We start from the raw sequence: 15,429 nt of genomic DNA on the forward strand, positions 1-15,429 counted from the left end.
ATAGCACGTTCGTTCAACTAGCTTTGCTCATTACATTTCGCTTCCGCCCCGGCCTGAACACCCGGAACCCTACAGCGCATGCTTCGGTGGCGCCATCTCACGTCGTCGACATGAGGTGTGTCGTCCGACGGCGCTTCCCCTATTCTAGTATAGTGAACTAGTCCACTATAATTCTAGTACACTGCACCAATGCGCCACATTTTTAAGTCTTGCGATCGCAGCGCCCCTACCGAATTTAGTTTTTTGCGTTACTTTTGATGAATTGAAAGTATTGACGCTTGAACTGCTCTGTGCTCAGTTCACTCAAACAATACAATCAAAACCCGCTAATGCGAAGTCTACGGACGCCGCAAAAAAACTTCGAATAACAAGCTTCCTATTTAAAAAAATTGCAGTGGCTTTGCTCAGCTCTGCCAGGATGCACGTAGCGTGAGCTAAGGTTCAGCTAGTTATTCTTAGGTTTCCTGGTTGTTTAGGATTAGCTGATTATCATGCTTACTGCTGCGAAAACGATTTACAACGCTATCCAATCCAATCCAATCCAATCCAATCCAGTCGAGTCGAGTCGAGTCGAGTCGAGTCGAGTCCCGTCCAGTTCAGTCCAGTCCAGTCCAGTCCAGTCCAGTCCAGTCCAATCTAACCCAGTCCGGTCCAGTCCAGTCCCATCACTGCTCCTCGCGCATGCACAGCACGGCTCTCCAGGAGTGGCTCCTGTCAGATTTGGCTACGCCGTCAGACTTGGCTACTGCGCAACGGAGGCGCACAGCGGGGCACGCGCCGGCGCCAGTGCGTCTGCCGCGGCTATGACGTCACTCCTTTGGAATGCGCAGACCGGAGAAAGTGCAGACACAATTCTCTACACACCCGTACTCCAATTGGATTGAATCCAATCCAATCCAATCCAGATTAATCCAATGCAATGCAATGCAATGCTCCTCGCGCTTGCGCAGCACGGCTATAGCACGGCCCTTCAAGGTCCACGCGAAACTGTTGAGCCTCGATCATCAGTGTAGCTTACGCTACAATAAAGAGCAAAATACCGGCATTGTTGTTAGTCCGGAACGCGCCTTTTTCATGATTCAGTTCAGAATCTCGACTTTCGTCACCAAGTCGAGCGACACGGTTGGCAATGCCTAAAATCGAAGCCTGAAGCATCCACCACACATACTGCAGGCCCAACGCTGTGCGCAACAACAACAAAAGGTTGAGAACCTCAAAAGAGAGATATGCATATGATGGAGCGAGGCGCTCAACTGGCCTGCTGCTTAATCAACTGTGCGCTGTCCCAGTTGCAATGCCGCCGACACACGCACAAAACACGCCGCTTTTTTTGCGCCTGAAAATTGTGAATGTTGTTCAGAAAAGACGGCCACCTCGATGCTTCATATTCGAAATAACTCCCAATTAACCAACGTAATGTGTTATAGCTTCAAATGATCCCGTGATTTCTTTCAATGTATTGCATGTAAAATTCCGGAACCAGCACATAACTTCCAGTTAACCGAAAGTTGCAATTAAGCGACTTAGAATCATTTAGAGCCGACTGTAATACAAAACACAAGTAAAAAAACTGCCGGAACGTGCAACTGGGCAGCAACTATATGGGCGTGCGCAGAGCCACGTGGAAAGCGGAAAGTACGGCTGTGGCTGTGAGTGTGGTCAGAGTCCTTCAATGCTTGAAGGACACTGGTGTGGTGTTCGGTGGCAGCGGAACGCCTTATGAAGCCCGCGCCCTCTTACCTCACCCGGAGGCGCTACAGGCACAATTGCACGCTGCGCCAAGTTGGGAAGATCGCTCAGCAGCGTTAAATTAAAAGAAGTGCCGCCTGCTGGACCAGTTGGTGCATACTAACGGATGGGGAACCAGCGAAAAAAGGACGCAAAACACAAGGAGAGACGAGACAAATACAACACTGGGTTTTGTTTGTCTCGACTTTGCATGTGTTTTGCGTCCTTTTAGGTGCTGACTACCTTAGGTCCGCACAATGTCCGTCCGCATCCGTGCGCATAGCATTACAATCGCAAAAAATCACACAGGCACCGGCACCGGCAGGATTCCAGCCTGTGTCTAGTAGACCGGACAGAGTTAGTGCCAGTCGTATTACCCATTGGGCTACGACCGTGAGTTAGTACCCGAGAGTCAAACGGCTTACTCCCTCGCCTGTAACGGTGCGGAGTACCTTGGGACCTCCCAATGTCCGTCCGCGTCCATCCGTGCGCACACCACCATCAAGCGAAAGTCCAGCAAAATTCGATTTGAGCCGTGAGTTGCAGTTTAATTTAGGGAATAATCAAGGTGCAACTCACGGCTCAAATCGAATGACGGTCGGGGCGAAAATCGGATGTCACTCGGGACGCAACTCGGATGTCATTTAGAGTCCCCGTACTCCGCACCATCACCATGATCCACGGAGTGGAGATGCTGCCATTTTTTCCCCATTGATTTTGACGCTGTTTATTTATTTATTTATTTATTTATTTATTTATTTATTTAGAAATACTGCAGGCAGCATCGCTGCCCTTACAGGAGATGGTTACGAAAGGTGATTATATAATGCATGTTCAAATGCACCAACACTTGCACATTCCATAATCGATAGGGGCAAACAGTTCCATTGTTCTATGGTGTTAGGAAAAAAAAGACTTTTGAAATATTTTAGTGCGGGCGAAGTACGGTTGTACGGCTTTGCTGTGATTGATCCTCGATGACCTCTGGAGTGCCGGAAGCAGATAATCTTCGTGTAACAGGCCGGTTTCATTGTCGTACAGTAGACACAGAAATTTTTAGGCGGGCGACTTGGCGGCGGACTTGAAGTGGCGGTGAGGCCATTTTCATTATCATTTTTGTTACTGATGACGATGTCCTGTAGCCCGACAAAATGAACCGTGCAGTAAGACGCTGGATACGTTCAATCTTGCTACTCTTCTTGGCATGAAACGGATCCCAAACTACTGATGAGTGCTCGCATTCACTATTCATCATAAGTTATTACGCGTCCAAGAAGTTTAATTCATTGCACTCAAGTTATTACAGTACTCTCTTGACTTTTAAAGCGAAGTTGTCCATGTCTTACTGATGGCGTGGGGTGCGCGGTAAAACGCACTGGTGGTGAAAAACGTTATTTACTGAGCTCAAGGGGTAGGGAAAGGGGTGTGGTCAGCCTCCTTCGTCTAGGAGGCCGCGGGCCTGCGCTCCATCCGTGGCTCGTTGAACCAGCGCGAGTTGACGCTCCGGCGCCGAGCTGGTCAGCGCAGACTCCCACTGCTCAGGGGATGGGGTTGGGATGGGGTGAGGGTGGTGGGGACAGGAGTATACTAGGTGGTAAGTTGAGAGTGGGATGTCACACTGTGGGCAATTGTAGGGGAACAGAGATGGGGAGATGTGGGACAGGATGGTGTGGTTGTAGTATGTCTCGGTTTGCAGTCGCCGGTAGATATACGCTTGATGGTTGCAGAGAGTGTGATGAGGAGGTGGGTATATCCTTCTTGTGTTTGTGTAATGAGGGAGAATTGAGCTGTATGTGAGGTCGAGTGGGGTCAGTGCCTGTGGGACAGGTGGCACTTGTCCGGTTCTTCCTGGCCTTGCTGTTGAGAGTGCCTGGTTGAGGAGGTCGCGGGCTACGGCGTGGGCCGCCTCATTCCCTGCAAGGCCGGTGCGGCCTGGTGTCCAGATGATAGAGAAGTCGATGTCTTCGGGGAGGTGTTGTAGGATCTGGATGGCTTGAGGGGGTGCGAGGCCGGCTTGGTATAGGCGGCAGGCTTGTTGGGAATCCGATATGATGGTCAAGTAGGGTTTTTGTTGGTGGTTAGTGGTGGCGTGAGCGATGGCTAGCGCTTCGACCGTTGCTACAGGTACGTTCCGATAGGAGGCTGCAGTTGCTAATTTACCAGTTGAGTCGAGGACTACCAGGGTTGCGTGCTTGTGGTCTGTAGATCGAGCAATGTCTGTGTACCGTGTGTGAGGGTCTGAGCTGTGCCGTTTTTCAAGGAGCCTCACCCTGGCCTCTCGGCGTCCCCGGTTGTAGGTAGGATGCATGTGTTTTGGAACAGGATGGACCTTGAGGCGTTGACGGATGGTGAGAGGAATACGTTGCGGTGCTTGCTGTGAAGAAGGGGTAGTGCGTCCGATGTCCTCGATAACTTTTCTTCCTGCTGGTGTCAATATGAGTCTCTGGAGGTGTGATGCGCGCTGTGCTTCCAACAGTTCACTTAAGGTATTATGCAGGCCGAGTTTGAGGAGACGATCATTAGATGTGTAGGTTGGGAGGCTGAGGGCTGCTTTGTAGGCTTTTCTGATGAGGGTGTCCAGTTTGTTGATTTCCTGCGGTTTCAGGTTGACAAATGGGGTGCCATAGGTGATGCGGCTGACTATCAGCGCTTGGATTAGCTTTCAGGTATCGTGTTCTTTAGGTCCGTATGTAGAGCCTCGTATTCTTCGGATGAGGTGTGTTAGCTGTGTGACTGTTTTTTGGAGTTGTGGTAGAAGGGCCGCTCCGGAGCCATCGTAGTGGAAAGGTACGCCGAGCACGCGGAGCGTGGTAACTTGTGGGATGGGGGATCCTTGAATGACGACTTGGGGATCTGGGGTAGTGGGAGGGGGTCGGCCTCTTGTGCGGGAACGTAGCACTGCAGGAAAACCAACATTTTCTGACGGTGCTGATGAACGTGGGTAAAGTGAAAGATGGTTGAAACGCGAAGCCTTCTCTGGTAGAAAGCCGATGTCACGAAGTCCAAAGTCAAAGTCCAAAATCCAAATCATTATGCCCAGCACGAAGTGCAGGAAAGCCAACTTACACAATGGGTTTTCACAGAGGCCCATAAAGCGTCTCAAGAAAAAATAGCACTGGCTTAGCTCGGTTATGACAGGATATAAAAAGCGTGAGCTAAGCTCCAGATGTATGCACTTAAGGATAAGCAAGGCAATGTCATCACAAATAGGGATAAAATAGTCACAGTGGCCGAGGAGTTCTATAGGGATCTGTACAGTAGCCGGGACATACAGGATAATGCCGAACCAGACAGTAGTTCAGAGGAGATAGACATCCCACCAGTAACGACCGAAGAAGTAAGGAAGTCTTTGAAAGCAATGAAAGGGGGCAAAGCTCCTGGTGAGGATCAGATAACAGCAGACCTCTTGAAGGATGGCGGAGAAATTGTACTTGAAAAACTGGCAATCCTGTATACGCAATGCCTAATGACCGCAATGGTACCGGAATCTTGGAAGAACGCGAATATCATCCTAATCCATAAGAATGGCGACATGAAGGACCTGAAAAATTATAGGCCGATCAGCTTACTGTCAGTCGTCTACAAGTTATTTACCAAGGTAATCGCTAACCGAATCTCTGCAACCTTAGATTTCAGTCAACCTAAAGAACAAGCAGGGTTCCGTAAAGGTTATTCAACAATGGACCATATTCACACGATCAATCAGGTGATCGAAAAGTGCGCTGAGTATACCGAACCCCTATATACAGCCTTCATAGATTACGAGAAAGCATTTGACTCGGTCGAAACCCTAGCAGTCATTCAGGCATTACGGAACCAGGGGGTAGATGAGCATTATGTAAGAATACTAGAAAATATCTACAATTGGTCTACAGCTACCATCATCCTCCATAGGGAGAGCAGTAAAATACCTATAAGGAAGGGTGTCACACAAGGAGACACAATCTCTCCAATGTTATTCACAGCATGCTTACAAGAAGTATTCAGAACATTGGATTGGGAACAGGTGGGAGTAAGGGTTAACGGAGAATACCTCAGTAACCTCAGATTTGCTGATGACGTTGCCTTGCTAAGTAACTCGGGGGACGAATTGCAAATCATGCTTTCCGCACTGGGCGAACAGAGTAGAACCGTGGGCCTGAAAATTAATATGCAGAAAACTAAAGTAATGATCAATAACCTCGGGACAGCACAGCAGTTTCAGATAGGTGGCGAGGCAGTGGAAGTGGTAAGCGAATATATCTACTTAGGCCAAGCTGTGAACCCAGATCCCAACCACGAGGCAGAGATAATTAGAAGGATCAGAATGGGGTGGGGTGCATATGGCAGACATTCTCAGATAATGAATAGCAGCCTACCATTGTCGCTGAAGAAGAAAGTGTATGATAGCTGAATCTTACCGGTACTCACATACGGGGCAGAAACTTGGAGGCTCACTAAGAGGGTTCAACTTAAATTGAGAACGACTCAGCGGGCAATGGAGCGGAAAATGATAGGTGTAACATTAAGGGACAAGAAGAGAGCGGAGTGGGTCAGGGAGCAAACTGGTGTTAAAGACATATTAGTAGAAATTAGGAAGAGGAAATGGACGTGGGCAGGGCATGTAATGCGAAGGCAAGATAACCGCTGGTCATTAAGGGTAACAGAGTGGATCCCAAGAGAAGGCAAGCGTTGCAGGGGGCGGCAGAAAGTTAGATGGGCAGATGAGATCAGGAAGTTTGCGGGGATAAATTGGTCACAGTTGGCACAGGACCGAGATAATTGGAGAATAATGGGAGAGGCCTTTGCCCTGCAGTGAGCGTAGATAGGCTGATGATGATGATGATGATGATGATGAAGCTGCGGCTGGTTATTCTTAGGTTTCCTCGTTGTCTAGGATTAGCTGATTATCATGCTTACTGTTGCTAAAACGATTTCCAACCAATCCAATCCAATCCAATCCAATCCAGTCCAGTTCAGTTCAGTTCAGTTCAGTCCGGTCCAGTCCGGTCCAGTGCAGTCCAGTCACTGCTCCTCGCGCATGTCTCCTCCCGCAGCACGACTCTCCAGGAGCCACGCGAAACGGCTATCAAGCGGCTCCGGCGCAGCGTCAGACTTGGCTACTGCGCAACGGAGGCATGCGCCGGCGTCAGTGCGTCTGCCGCGGCTATGACAGACAGACAAATGTTTTTACTGACTATGACGTCAATGAAATCTGACGCGGCTATGACGTCACTCCTCTGGAATGCACAGACCTGCGAATGTGCAGACTCAATTCTCTACACACCCGTACTCCAATTGGATTGGATTTCAATCCAACACAATCCAATTTAATCCAATCTAATCCAAATTCAATCCAATCCAATCAAGCCAAGCCAATCCGATCCGATCTAAACCAATCCAATGCTCCTAGCGCTTGCGCAGAACGGCCCTTCACGGCCCACGCGAAACTGCTCAACCTCGGCCAGTGTAGCTTACGCTACAAAAAGCGCTTCCCCTGGACGGAATCTAACCTGGGTCCGTCGTGTGAAGCTGGCGTCTGTCCGATTGCTCCATTCCGAACGGTCCAAGCCGTTTGCATTTGGGACTTTGATTTTGCCTCAGGTCGGGTACGAGAAAGCTTCGCATTTTAACCGTTTTTCATTGAAGAAAGGGGCCTTAATTTTTTTTTCTCAAATATTAGCTATATTTTTAATTTGTTAAGCATGACTGCTAAATTGTTTTACAAAGATTAACTTGCAATTTGGGCGAAAGTGCGGGACATGCTAAAATCGCTAATATGTCATTACTGAAATGCCGTGACACCTAAAAGAGGCTAAAAGTTTTAAGAGTGTTAAGCATCGCTTCCAGATTGTAAATTGACTACAACATATGAGATATGCAATAGCATGCAAATTAAATGGTTTAGAAATTCACAAATAAATTTCTAGTGGGAAATAGTCCGCCAGCTTTTGCTGTGTGCGGTAGTGTTCTTTTTTGCAGACAAAAATATTTTATTAATTGGTTGACTAATCTCTCACCACACTGAAACGCAACTGCAGATAGGCGAGGCAAACAAAGCATGATATATATCTTTAGCTCTACATTAACTAGCACGATAATACGACCACAGAAATGAGATCCGGTCACTGAACAGGGTGTATTAGCAACGTATTTAACATGCGCCTCCCAACTCAAAGCACGAGAACCCGATACCGGTGTGTTTCTCAACAACTTTGGTTTTGTTATTAAGAATGATGTTATTAGTATGAATATCAATTATTTTCCTCTTGTGGTGACCTCTGGTGTTCCCAAAGGAAGTGTTCTTGGCCGTCTACTGTTCCTCGCCTATATCAATCACCTACATAACTCTGCATTTTCCCTTGTTCGACTGCTCGCGGACGACTGCGCAGTATGCCGTAAGGTTTCCTCCGATTGTGGCCACTTAACCTGGCAATATGACCTTAACACTGTTATTCTCTCGTGCTCAACTTGGCTTATGTGGTTAAACGTTTTTAAAAGTATGAATGTGTCTTTTACTAACGGTACTATCCGTTTTGTAGTTATTACTGATTGAAAAAATGATACACGGGTTCACATCTACTTACAAGTGTCGGTTCCACGGCCCCTGCCCTTGCTGACAACTGACCCACATGACCAATTTCTCCAACTAGAGGAAGACCTGCGTCGCGCCGCCCGCGCTCTCGTTCCACCGTGTGGAACAGACCTTCCCAGTGGACTTGCTCGCTGGGAGGAGGTGCTGGTCCTGCTGCGTAGATTTCGAGTTGGGGTGGCCCTCTCTCCTGCGGTAACCCGGGCGTGGCCACCGCGATACCATGCTCCGTTTACAACGAACTGCCCCTTCTGTACGGCTCCTTCCGAAGACGCTGACACCATCCACCTGCTATGAACGTGCCCTTCCCTGAGTGCAGCGGGATCCCGACACCTTCGCGGGACTGGCCTGCATCCTGGGAGACCCCCGATCTTCAGAGATGGCTGTGGAGGCCCCACCACCGCTGTCTTCTGGACTGCCTCCGGGAAACGGGTGCCAACTTGTACCTGTAGAACCTTATGCCAAACGGCATGCTATCGCAATTAAAAAAGTACCCCGGCCTTCACTTTCAATCAGATCTAACATGGTACCGTCATACGGAACTCGTCCTTGCATCCGCTAACCGGTATCTTGCTTTACTAAAACAAAAACTAAAACAGGCTCGGTCATAGCTAATAAAGATTGTTTCCGTCACTTTAAATAACAGTGCAACAGCGCAAATAAGAGGACAAGAAAAGGAGGGAGACGAGGCGTGATACGTGTCTCCCTTCTTCTCGTCGTCTTTTCGCTCTTTTCTGGTGTTTCCTTGTCCTCGTCTTAGCGATGTTTCCCTGTTATTAAATATGCACCAACATGCGCAAGTTTTACTCTACTAAAGATTGCCGCTTTAATTCACTCTGAAATACAATACGCCTGCGCTATTAGGACCGTCATCAAACATGCATCATATCAAATATTGAATCCTCGCAAAACCATGCTGTTCGTTTCATTTACTCAGAAGTGTCACTAACTAAAAACATCGTGCTTAGCTATAGTTTGTATTCAGTGGCGAGGCACGCATGTAGGCAGCCTTGTGAGTGCTCCGCCACTGGTTACGTCGGGCTCCGCGGGATGGCGGTACTTGTCCGTGCTACCCGCCGCGGTGGCTCAGTGTCTAAGGCGTTGCGTTGCTGAGCACGAGGTCGCAGGTTCGAAAAGCAAAAACGCCCGTGTGTACAAGATTTCCGCGCACGATAAAGATCCGCAGGTGGTCAAAATTAATCCGGAGCCCTCCACTACGGCGCGCCTCTTCGCCTGAGTTGCGTCGGCGCGTTGAACCCTACAATCAATCACTTGTCCGTGCTAAGCGCATCATTTGTGTTGGACGTTCGAAACTCTACCCCACCGAACACAGAGTAATGCCTCGAGTCTAAATGTGAGAGAGTAGTAACATCTCTGTTGACAGTACCGTTTAGAATCGGGTTGAAACGGAGCAGACGACGCACACCGGTATTGTTTTTTCTTCGGCGTGCTGGCGCTGTGGCACAAGCCGCGCCATGTCCGTGGCGCATCGACCATGTTCGTGGCCGTTTCCAGTGTTGCCAAGCGAAGAAATTGACATCTAAACCTTTCAATGAATACAACTTATAGGAGTGACCCTTTGCCAAAAATATTCCTGTTGATAATTCTTCCACAAACCTCAAATAGCCTGTATTTATGTTTTTTCCATTTTGTTGGGTTTCATTTCTGGTTGCATGACATCTTGTATTGTTTGTTTTTCTTTTTTAGTGGGACCGATGGCGTCCTGTCAGAAAATAATGCATTTCCTCATAGACCGGGCAATCGACCAAAAATTGCTGATAAGATCCATGGACTCACGGTACGAGCGTGAAACCGGGCTGCCAGTGTGTCAAAACAGTTTCTTGAAAATCGCGAAAACGGAACGGTTCTAGATAAGACAATACACGCATCCATCATGGAGAAGGAGTACTACGGTACACCTTTACCTCATAAGTAACGAATTGGTATACATTTAGATCGTCCGTAGATTCGTTTACTAAGTGAGCGAAAAATTGTCGCGTGGGATCGTTCTTTGTTTGCGATGTGGGAGTTTGAAGGTTTGAGGGTTGATTGGATGCACTTTCAGCGAAGGTTGGGCGCGTTTGTAGCTTCTGCGCTTCTCTCAACTTTCCGTAGGAAGGGGCGGTAATTTTTTGTCTTAGGCTGAATGCTTTATATCTGTTTCAATACGTATCTCTGAAGATTCCGGTGCGTATGCAGTCTTTGGAGTGATTCAAGATTACGTAAATTCTTTCGGCCCGATTCCGATAAAACACGAGTCACAGCCGCTTTTTGTAACCTTGCTCCTCCCGTAGAAGCCCGTGTATTTACAGCAGAAGGCAACTGAGGACTGTTTACAACTCCTCGGTGAAGTGACAAATTGTAGCAAGTAATGAAACTCAACATTATGCTAGAGCCCTTTTAGCATCCGACTAAACTATAATTTCTTTCTAGGTATAACTCTAGATATAATTTCTTTCTAGGACCAGCCGTAGTCCTGTGTGGTCTCTTCTTTGTTGTCCCGTATATACCGCACCCGATAACCATGCTTGACAGTTCGACCCAACTAGCCCACCTTTATGCATTGACTAGATATACCCTCATTGGACTGGGGTACAAGGCTACGGAGAGCTACAAAGCTACGAGAGCTACGGGCCTCCAGGCTTTAAATGAGGTCCAGGCTTTACGGGGTTTACACGAGCCACACAGAACGCCTCTCTGCATAAATACTGATTTCTTCCTTGCTTCCCTTTCTGGATCCCTCCAACTGAGCAGTGAGCCAATAAGAAAACGAAACGAGTGCAGTGTCATGAGTCTGCAGTGAGTGTTGTAGTCTGTCTATGCGTCGCGCATATAAGGTTAAACCCACTTTCGGTTCACATGGGGCGAACTTTGTCGCCTCACAAGAGGACGTTTTCGAGCCGACCACTTTTCCGCTGCGTTTCGCCGTCGCGTTTCGCGCGCTTTGTCTGCCGACGCGGGCGCTACGCGGCGCCAGCGCTGGCCGACATCATCGACGAATCGACAGCGGACAGTCCAGCCAGCGTGCCGTCTCCCGTGGCAACGGAGTTTGGCGGGCTAGCCGGTGCTGCTGCGGCGGCCGGCCCGGGGCGAAAAAAGCTTCGGACCGCGGCGGAAGAAATCGAGCGCAGAGCCCGGGTTCGCCGGCACCGTGGCGCATCGACTCATGTCGCCGAGACGGCCGAGCCGCCGAACCGCGGAGCAGCCCGGAGAAGCAGACAGCGGCGCGCCAGAGCCGTGCAGACGACATGAGGACTGCTCGCTGCTGCTGCCGCTGGCGACATGCTGCTGCTAGCCGGAGGTTACGGCGCCGGAGTCCAGCGTCGTCGCGTGCTTCCCCGAGTGCGTGGCCGATTTTCGGGGACGCCGTTGACGGACGTCGTTGACGGCGTAGACATGGTTTCGTCGTCGTCGGCGGTGCCGCCGCGCCGGGACGTACTGCTGCTGCTGCTGCGGCGGCGATGAGCGTCGCCTGGCCGAGGACTTGGTCGTCGTGGTCGCGCGGCGCCGTCGTGCATCTCTCGGGTTGTGCTCGCACCTCGGCTGAACGGCGGGCTTAGCGGCCCCGGCTTGTCGGCCCGGCGGCATGCCCGGGGGCCGAAGGGGCCTGGTGGCCCCCCAAAACACCTTCCTCGAGAACATCATCCGACGCTACAACTCGCTGCGTAAGTGCTTGCTCCACTCTCCGGCTGCTGCCGCGGCTCTCGCATTCACGCGCACGTTGTTACTAGAGTGGACTTCAAATCACAGGAGTCTGTGAATTGTTGCCGGGATTATTACCTACTCGCGTAGCTCATCTTGTATTCTTTGGTAAGAATGAACTAGTAAGTACACCTATGGTCTTACCATTCTTCGCGCCGAGACACGAGCTTCTGTTTGGTCGCGCGTTCATAATTCACATCGCGATGTGGGGCCGACGGACGTACAAGTTCACTGCCATTCAATGGTTAAAGTTTTACTCACGTCTTCATTTACGGGCAACAGTATTAGGGGCATTTTAATGCGATTATCGCGGTTTTGCATCACCATGAAGATGATAACTTCCTTTTAGCAAACGGGGCTGGTTCAGTACAAAGCACGGCGGGACGGCTGATCTTCGAAGTGACCTTTCCTCCCACGACAAGGCGTCCTTGTACTGGCTTTCCTGGGCTTGTTTCAATCGTGGTTTCCGTGTTGCCACCTGCTAATTCTCGGCCCGAACAAAAAGAAATCGCGGTTTCGACAACTTGGCCCCGAGTCTCGCGCTTGTCGCACCCCTCGGCGGCACCGTGTGGCTGGTCGGCAGGGTCCGTCGATCGACGGGCAGCTCTCTCGCCACTGGCGCAGTGGGCGCGCCTACACTTTTGCGGCACTGTAGCGGTACAGGCATAGGTGCAGGGAGTCGGCCGGCAAATTAGCGACAACCTTGAAGGCCTTCCGCTCAGCGACTCCCGACCTTTGCGCAGAAAAAAATCAAGAGCCATTCTATACTACTGTGAAGATTTATGACCAGCGACGCTGTATGGGTGGATAACGATACTGAATTGTAAATGAGAACTTACTATATTGATCTAATAACGACACATACGCAAAACTTTTTTAGAATTATTGTTACAGGATTGTTTCGATAAAGCATGAGTCAAAGCCGTTTTCTGCAACCATACTGCCTCCGTAGATGGCCGTGAATTGAGAGCATACCGGAAGCCTTAAACGTTTACAACTTCACCGGGAACTATTTGTGGCAAGTAAACGAAACTCTGCGTTACGATATAGCGCCGTCCTAGTGGAAAATTTCCGGATATTTTTTTCCAAAATGCCTATATTTTCCGAAATACCTAGATACAGCCCATTTTGCAATGTCTAGGGCGAGCTCGTGGGATTCGCTGTCGACGCTACCCGAAAGACGCGCGCAATTTCGGGCAGAATGTGGCGCAAGACAGCCTCGCTGAGGAAGAATTGTATCTGTTTTCTTGACGCAGAGCATTCATTCGGAACCAGCCCGTCGAAAATACTTTGACCATGTATAACAATTACATACAAAACACGGCCAGGTCGGTACCAAGCAAGGCGCAAAACGCTAAGATTAATGACGGATTGTTTTAGCGGGAAAAATATAGTTGATCCCTCTGTGATAGGAATCAATAAAACGCAAACGTGAAGTGCAGCGAAATCTGCAGCTAAGCGTGGTTTGCGGGTCTGCGGCTCTATTGTGGGTGTTCCTTGCGAGCGACGTCCTTCTGGCGGGCCGCTTCGGCAAAGGTGTACTGACGTCATTTCCGTGACGGATATGACGCGGGAGAAATCTTGGTGTATCCCGGCATAAAAAAAATTCGTTTTAAAATATAGAACCCGAAAACGAACAACCCTAAGTATAACGTACTCTTTGCTTCTAAAGGTTTCTTCCCCGCAAAGAGACCCTGTGTGCAGGGGTGCACTCTTTACAAGGCGTTTGCTTCGTTGTACTGGCGTCATTTCTGTGATAGATATGACGTCACTCAAATGTTTGTGTATTCCGGAATAAATCACTTTCGTTTTAAAAGGACGAACAACGAGAAGAAACATGCCGCTATTCATACGCACGTACGCACGGAAACGCATGTAAGCTGTCTTTCATTCGCGTCCGTCGCTTTTCACTGAACAGTATGTGTGCACTTCTTCGGGCTAGCTGGTACATGGTACTTCTTTAGGCTAGTTGCATAGTTTCATAGTTGGTACATACATGGGATAGTTGGTACAATTGTATTGTGTTTCCTCGTCTCCATTCATTTTTGTACGGCCTTAGTGGCGCAAGTATTCCAGCATATATTCAACAATCCTATTTTCAACATCAAGGGATGGGACATTGAGATGAGCCGTCCCAACATGACGCTCGTCTGATGATTGATGCGTAAATGACCAACAGTAAAGTTTTGTTGCTTCAAACAAATATAAGAGCGAAAGAAAGCTAGCAGGAAAGGGCAATGTGTCCTGTGTTTTATGAAGGAGCAGTACCTATAGAATAAAGGACGTAAAAAATCACGACTCTTTACACTCTATGGAGGCAGATCCGCAGCGAAACCTCTTAGCACACGACTTAGAGGTGACAGAGGAATTACGGGAAACGTATAACCAAATTTAATTTCTTTTGAGCTTTGACGGCGGCAATCCGCGGCAAGACGCATACATGCAGGAAATACCTTAATTTTGATTCTATTGATTTAGAAAGTGATTTCTACGGAAGCTTGAGGTCTATGCAGTGTTTTAATTTTGGAAATGATGCCTATTGATAATTAATCCACTCAAGATGTGTATACAAGTGACGAGGCGTATAAGCATGAGGTCAATATTATGTTTGGACGGTGTGTGACTGGTTGTGTCTGCGTGCTAATAGCGGGCCATTTCCCAATGCCTCGCGCTTCAAAGACACGTGGAGTATTGGGGGGTTTTTGTTCAAACAGATGAAAGATACAGTTAACCCTAGCCATATAAGCTTCCCTTAAACGAAGATAACTGGGAATGTAACTACCCATGCTTTAAAACCTAGTGCGAGCGTGCGACACCGCTTGCGAAATACATGACAGTAATAAAACGAAGAAAGAACAGGTCGTGAGGAGAGGGAAGGGGAGAGCATCCTTATGCTGCGTCAGACAAGTTCAGCCGTTTGAACCGATTTTGTAACCACCGCTGTCTCTACAACCTCAAGTTCTGGTGAGGAGAAACTAACACATACGCCATGCGAAATGTCCCGTACCTTTCCCAGCCTCTTCAAAAGCTTCCTCCGAGTCAGGGGAACCACCGCATGAATCTCGAAGGTGTCTCTGAAATTAAAGTTTGGTCCAAGCTCTCTCAGGTTCCCGGAACCTATCATCCGATTTATTGTGGTGTTTCGCGCCCCAAAGCTACACATGGGCTATGACGCGCACTGTATTGGAGGGCTCAAAGCTTAATTTTTACCACCTGCGGTTTTTAACGTGCGCCGAAATTTCGACACAAGGGCGTTTTCGCTTTCCGCCCCCACTTGAAAAGCGTCCACCGCGGGCAGCATCGAACCCGCGTCCTCGGGTTCAGCAGCACGAGCCTGTTATTCAGTGATTGGCTAATTTAGACAGTGCACAGCACATAATGAGGATGAGGTATTTTCTAAACCAAGACGACAAGGTATCGTAAAAATG

The 15,429-nt window shown here is 48.9% G+C and overlaps 1 protein-coding gene across 2 annotated transcripts in view; it reads left to right on the plus strand.

Annotated features, from left to right (window-relative positions):
• The first annotated feature begins 11,427 nt into the window (after positions 1 to 11,427).
• The window catches only part of Eag (potassium voltage-gated channel protein ether a go-go), a 160,408-nt gene continuing 156,406 nt past the window's right edge, over positions 11,428 to 15,429 (plus strand). For both annotated transcript variants that reach the window (XM_077680887.1, XM_077680888.1), the window contains exon 1: positions 11,428 to 11,964. In XM_077680887.1, the coding sequence (XP_077537013.1) occupies positions 11,886 to 11,964 (79 nt within the window). In that variant the 5' untranslated portion in view covers positions 11,428 to 11,885. The remainder of the gene's footprint in view (positions 11,965 to 15,429) is intronic.

Source organism: Haemaphysalis longicornis, unplaced genomic scaffold, assembly GCF_048455015.1.
Source record: "Haemaphysalis longicornis isolate Haplotype H1 unplaced genomic scaffold, Haemaphysalis longicornis Haplotype H1 scaffold_8, whole genome shotgun sequence".
Taxonomy (NCBI): Eukaryota; Metazoa; Arthropoda; class Arachnida; order Ixodida; family Ixodidae; genus Haemaphysalis; species Haemaphysalis longicornis.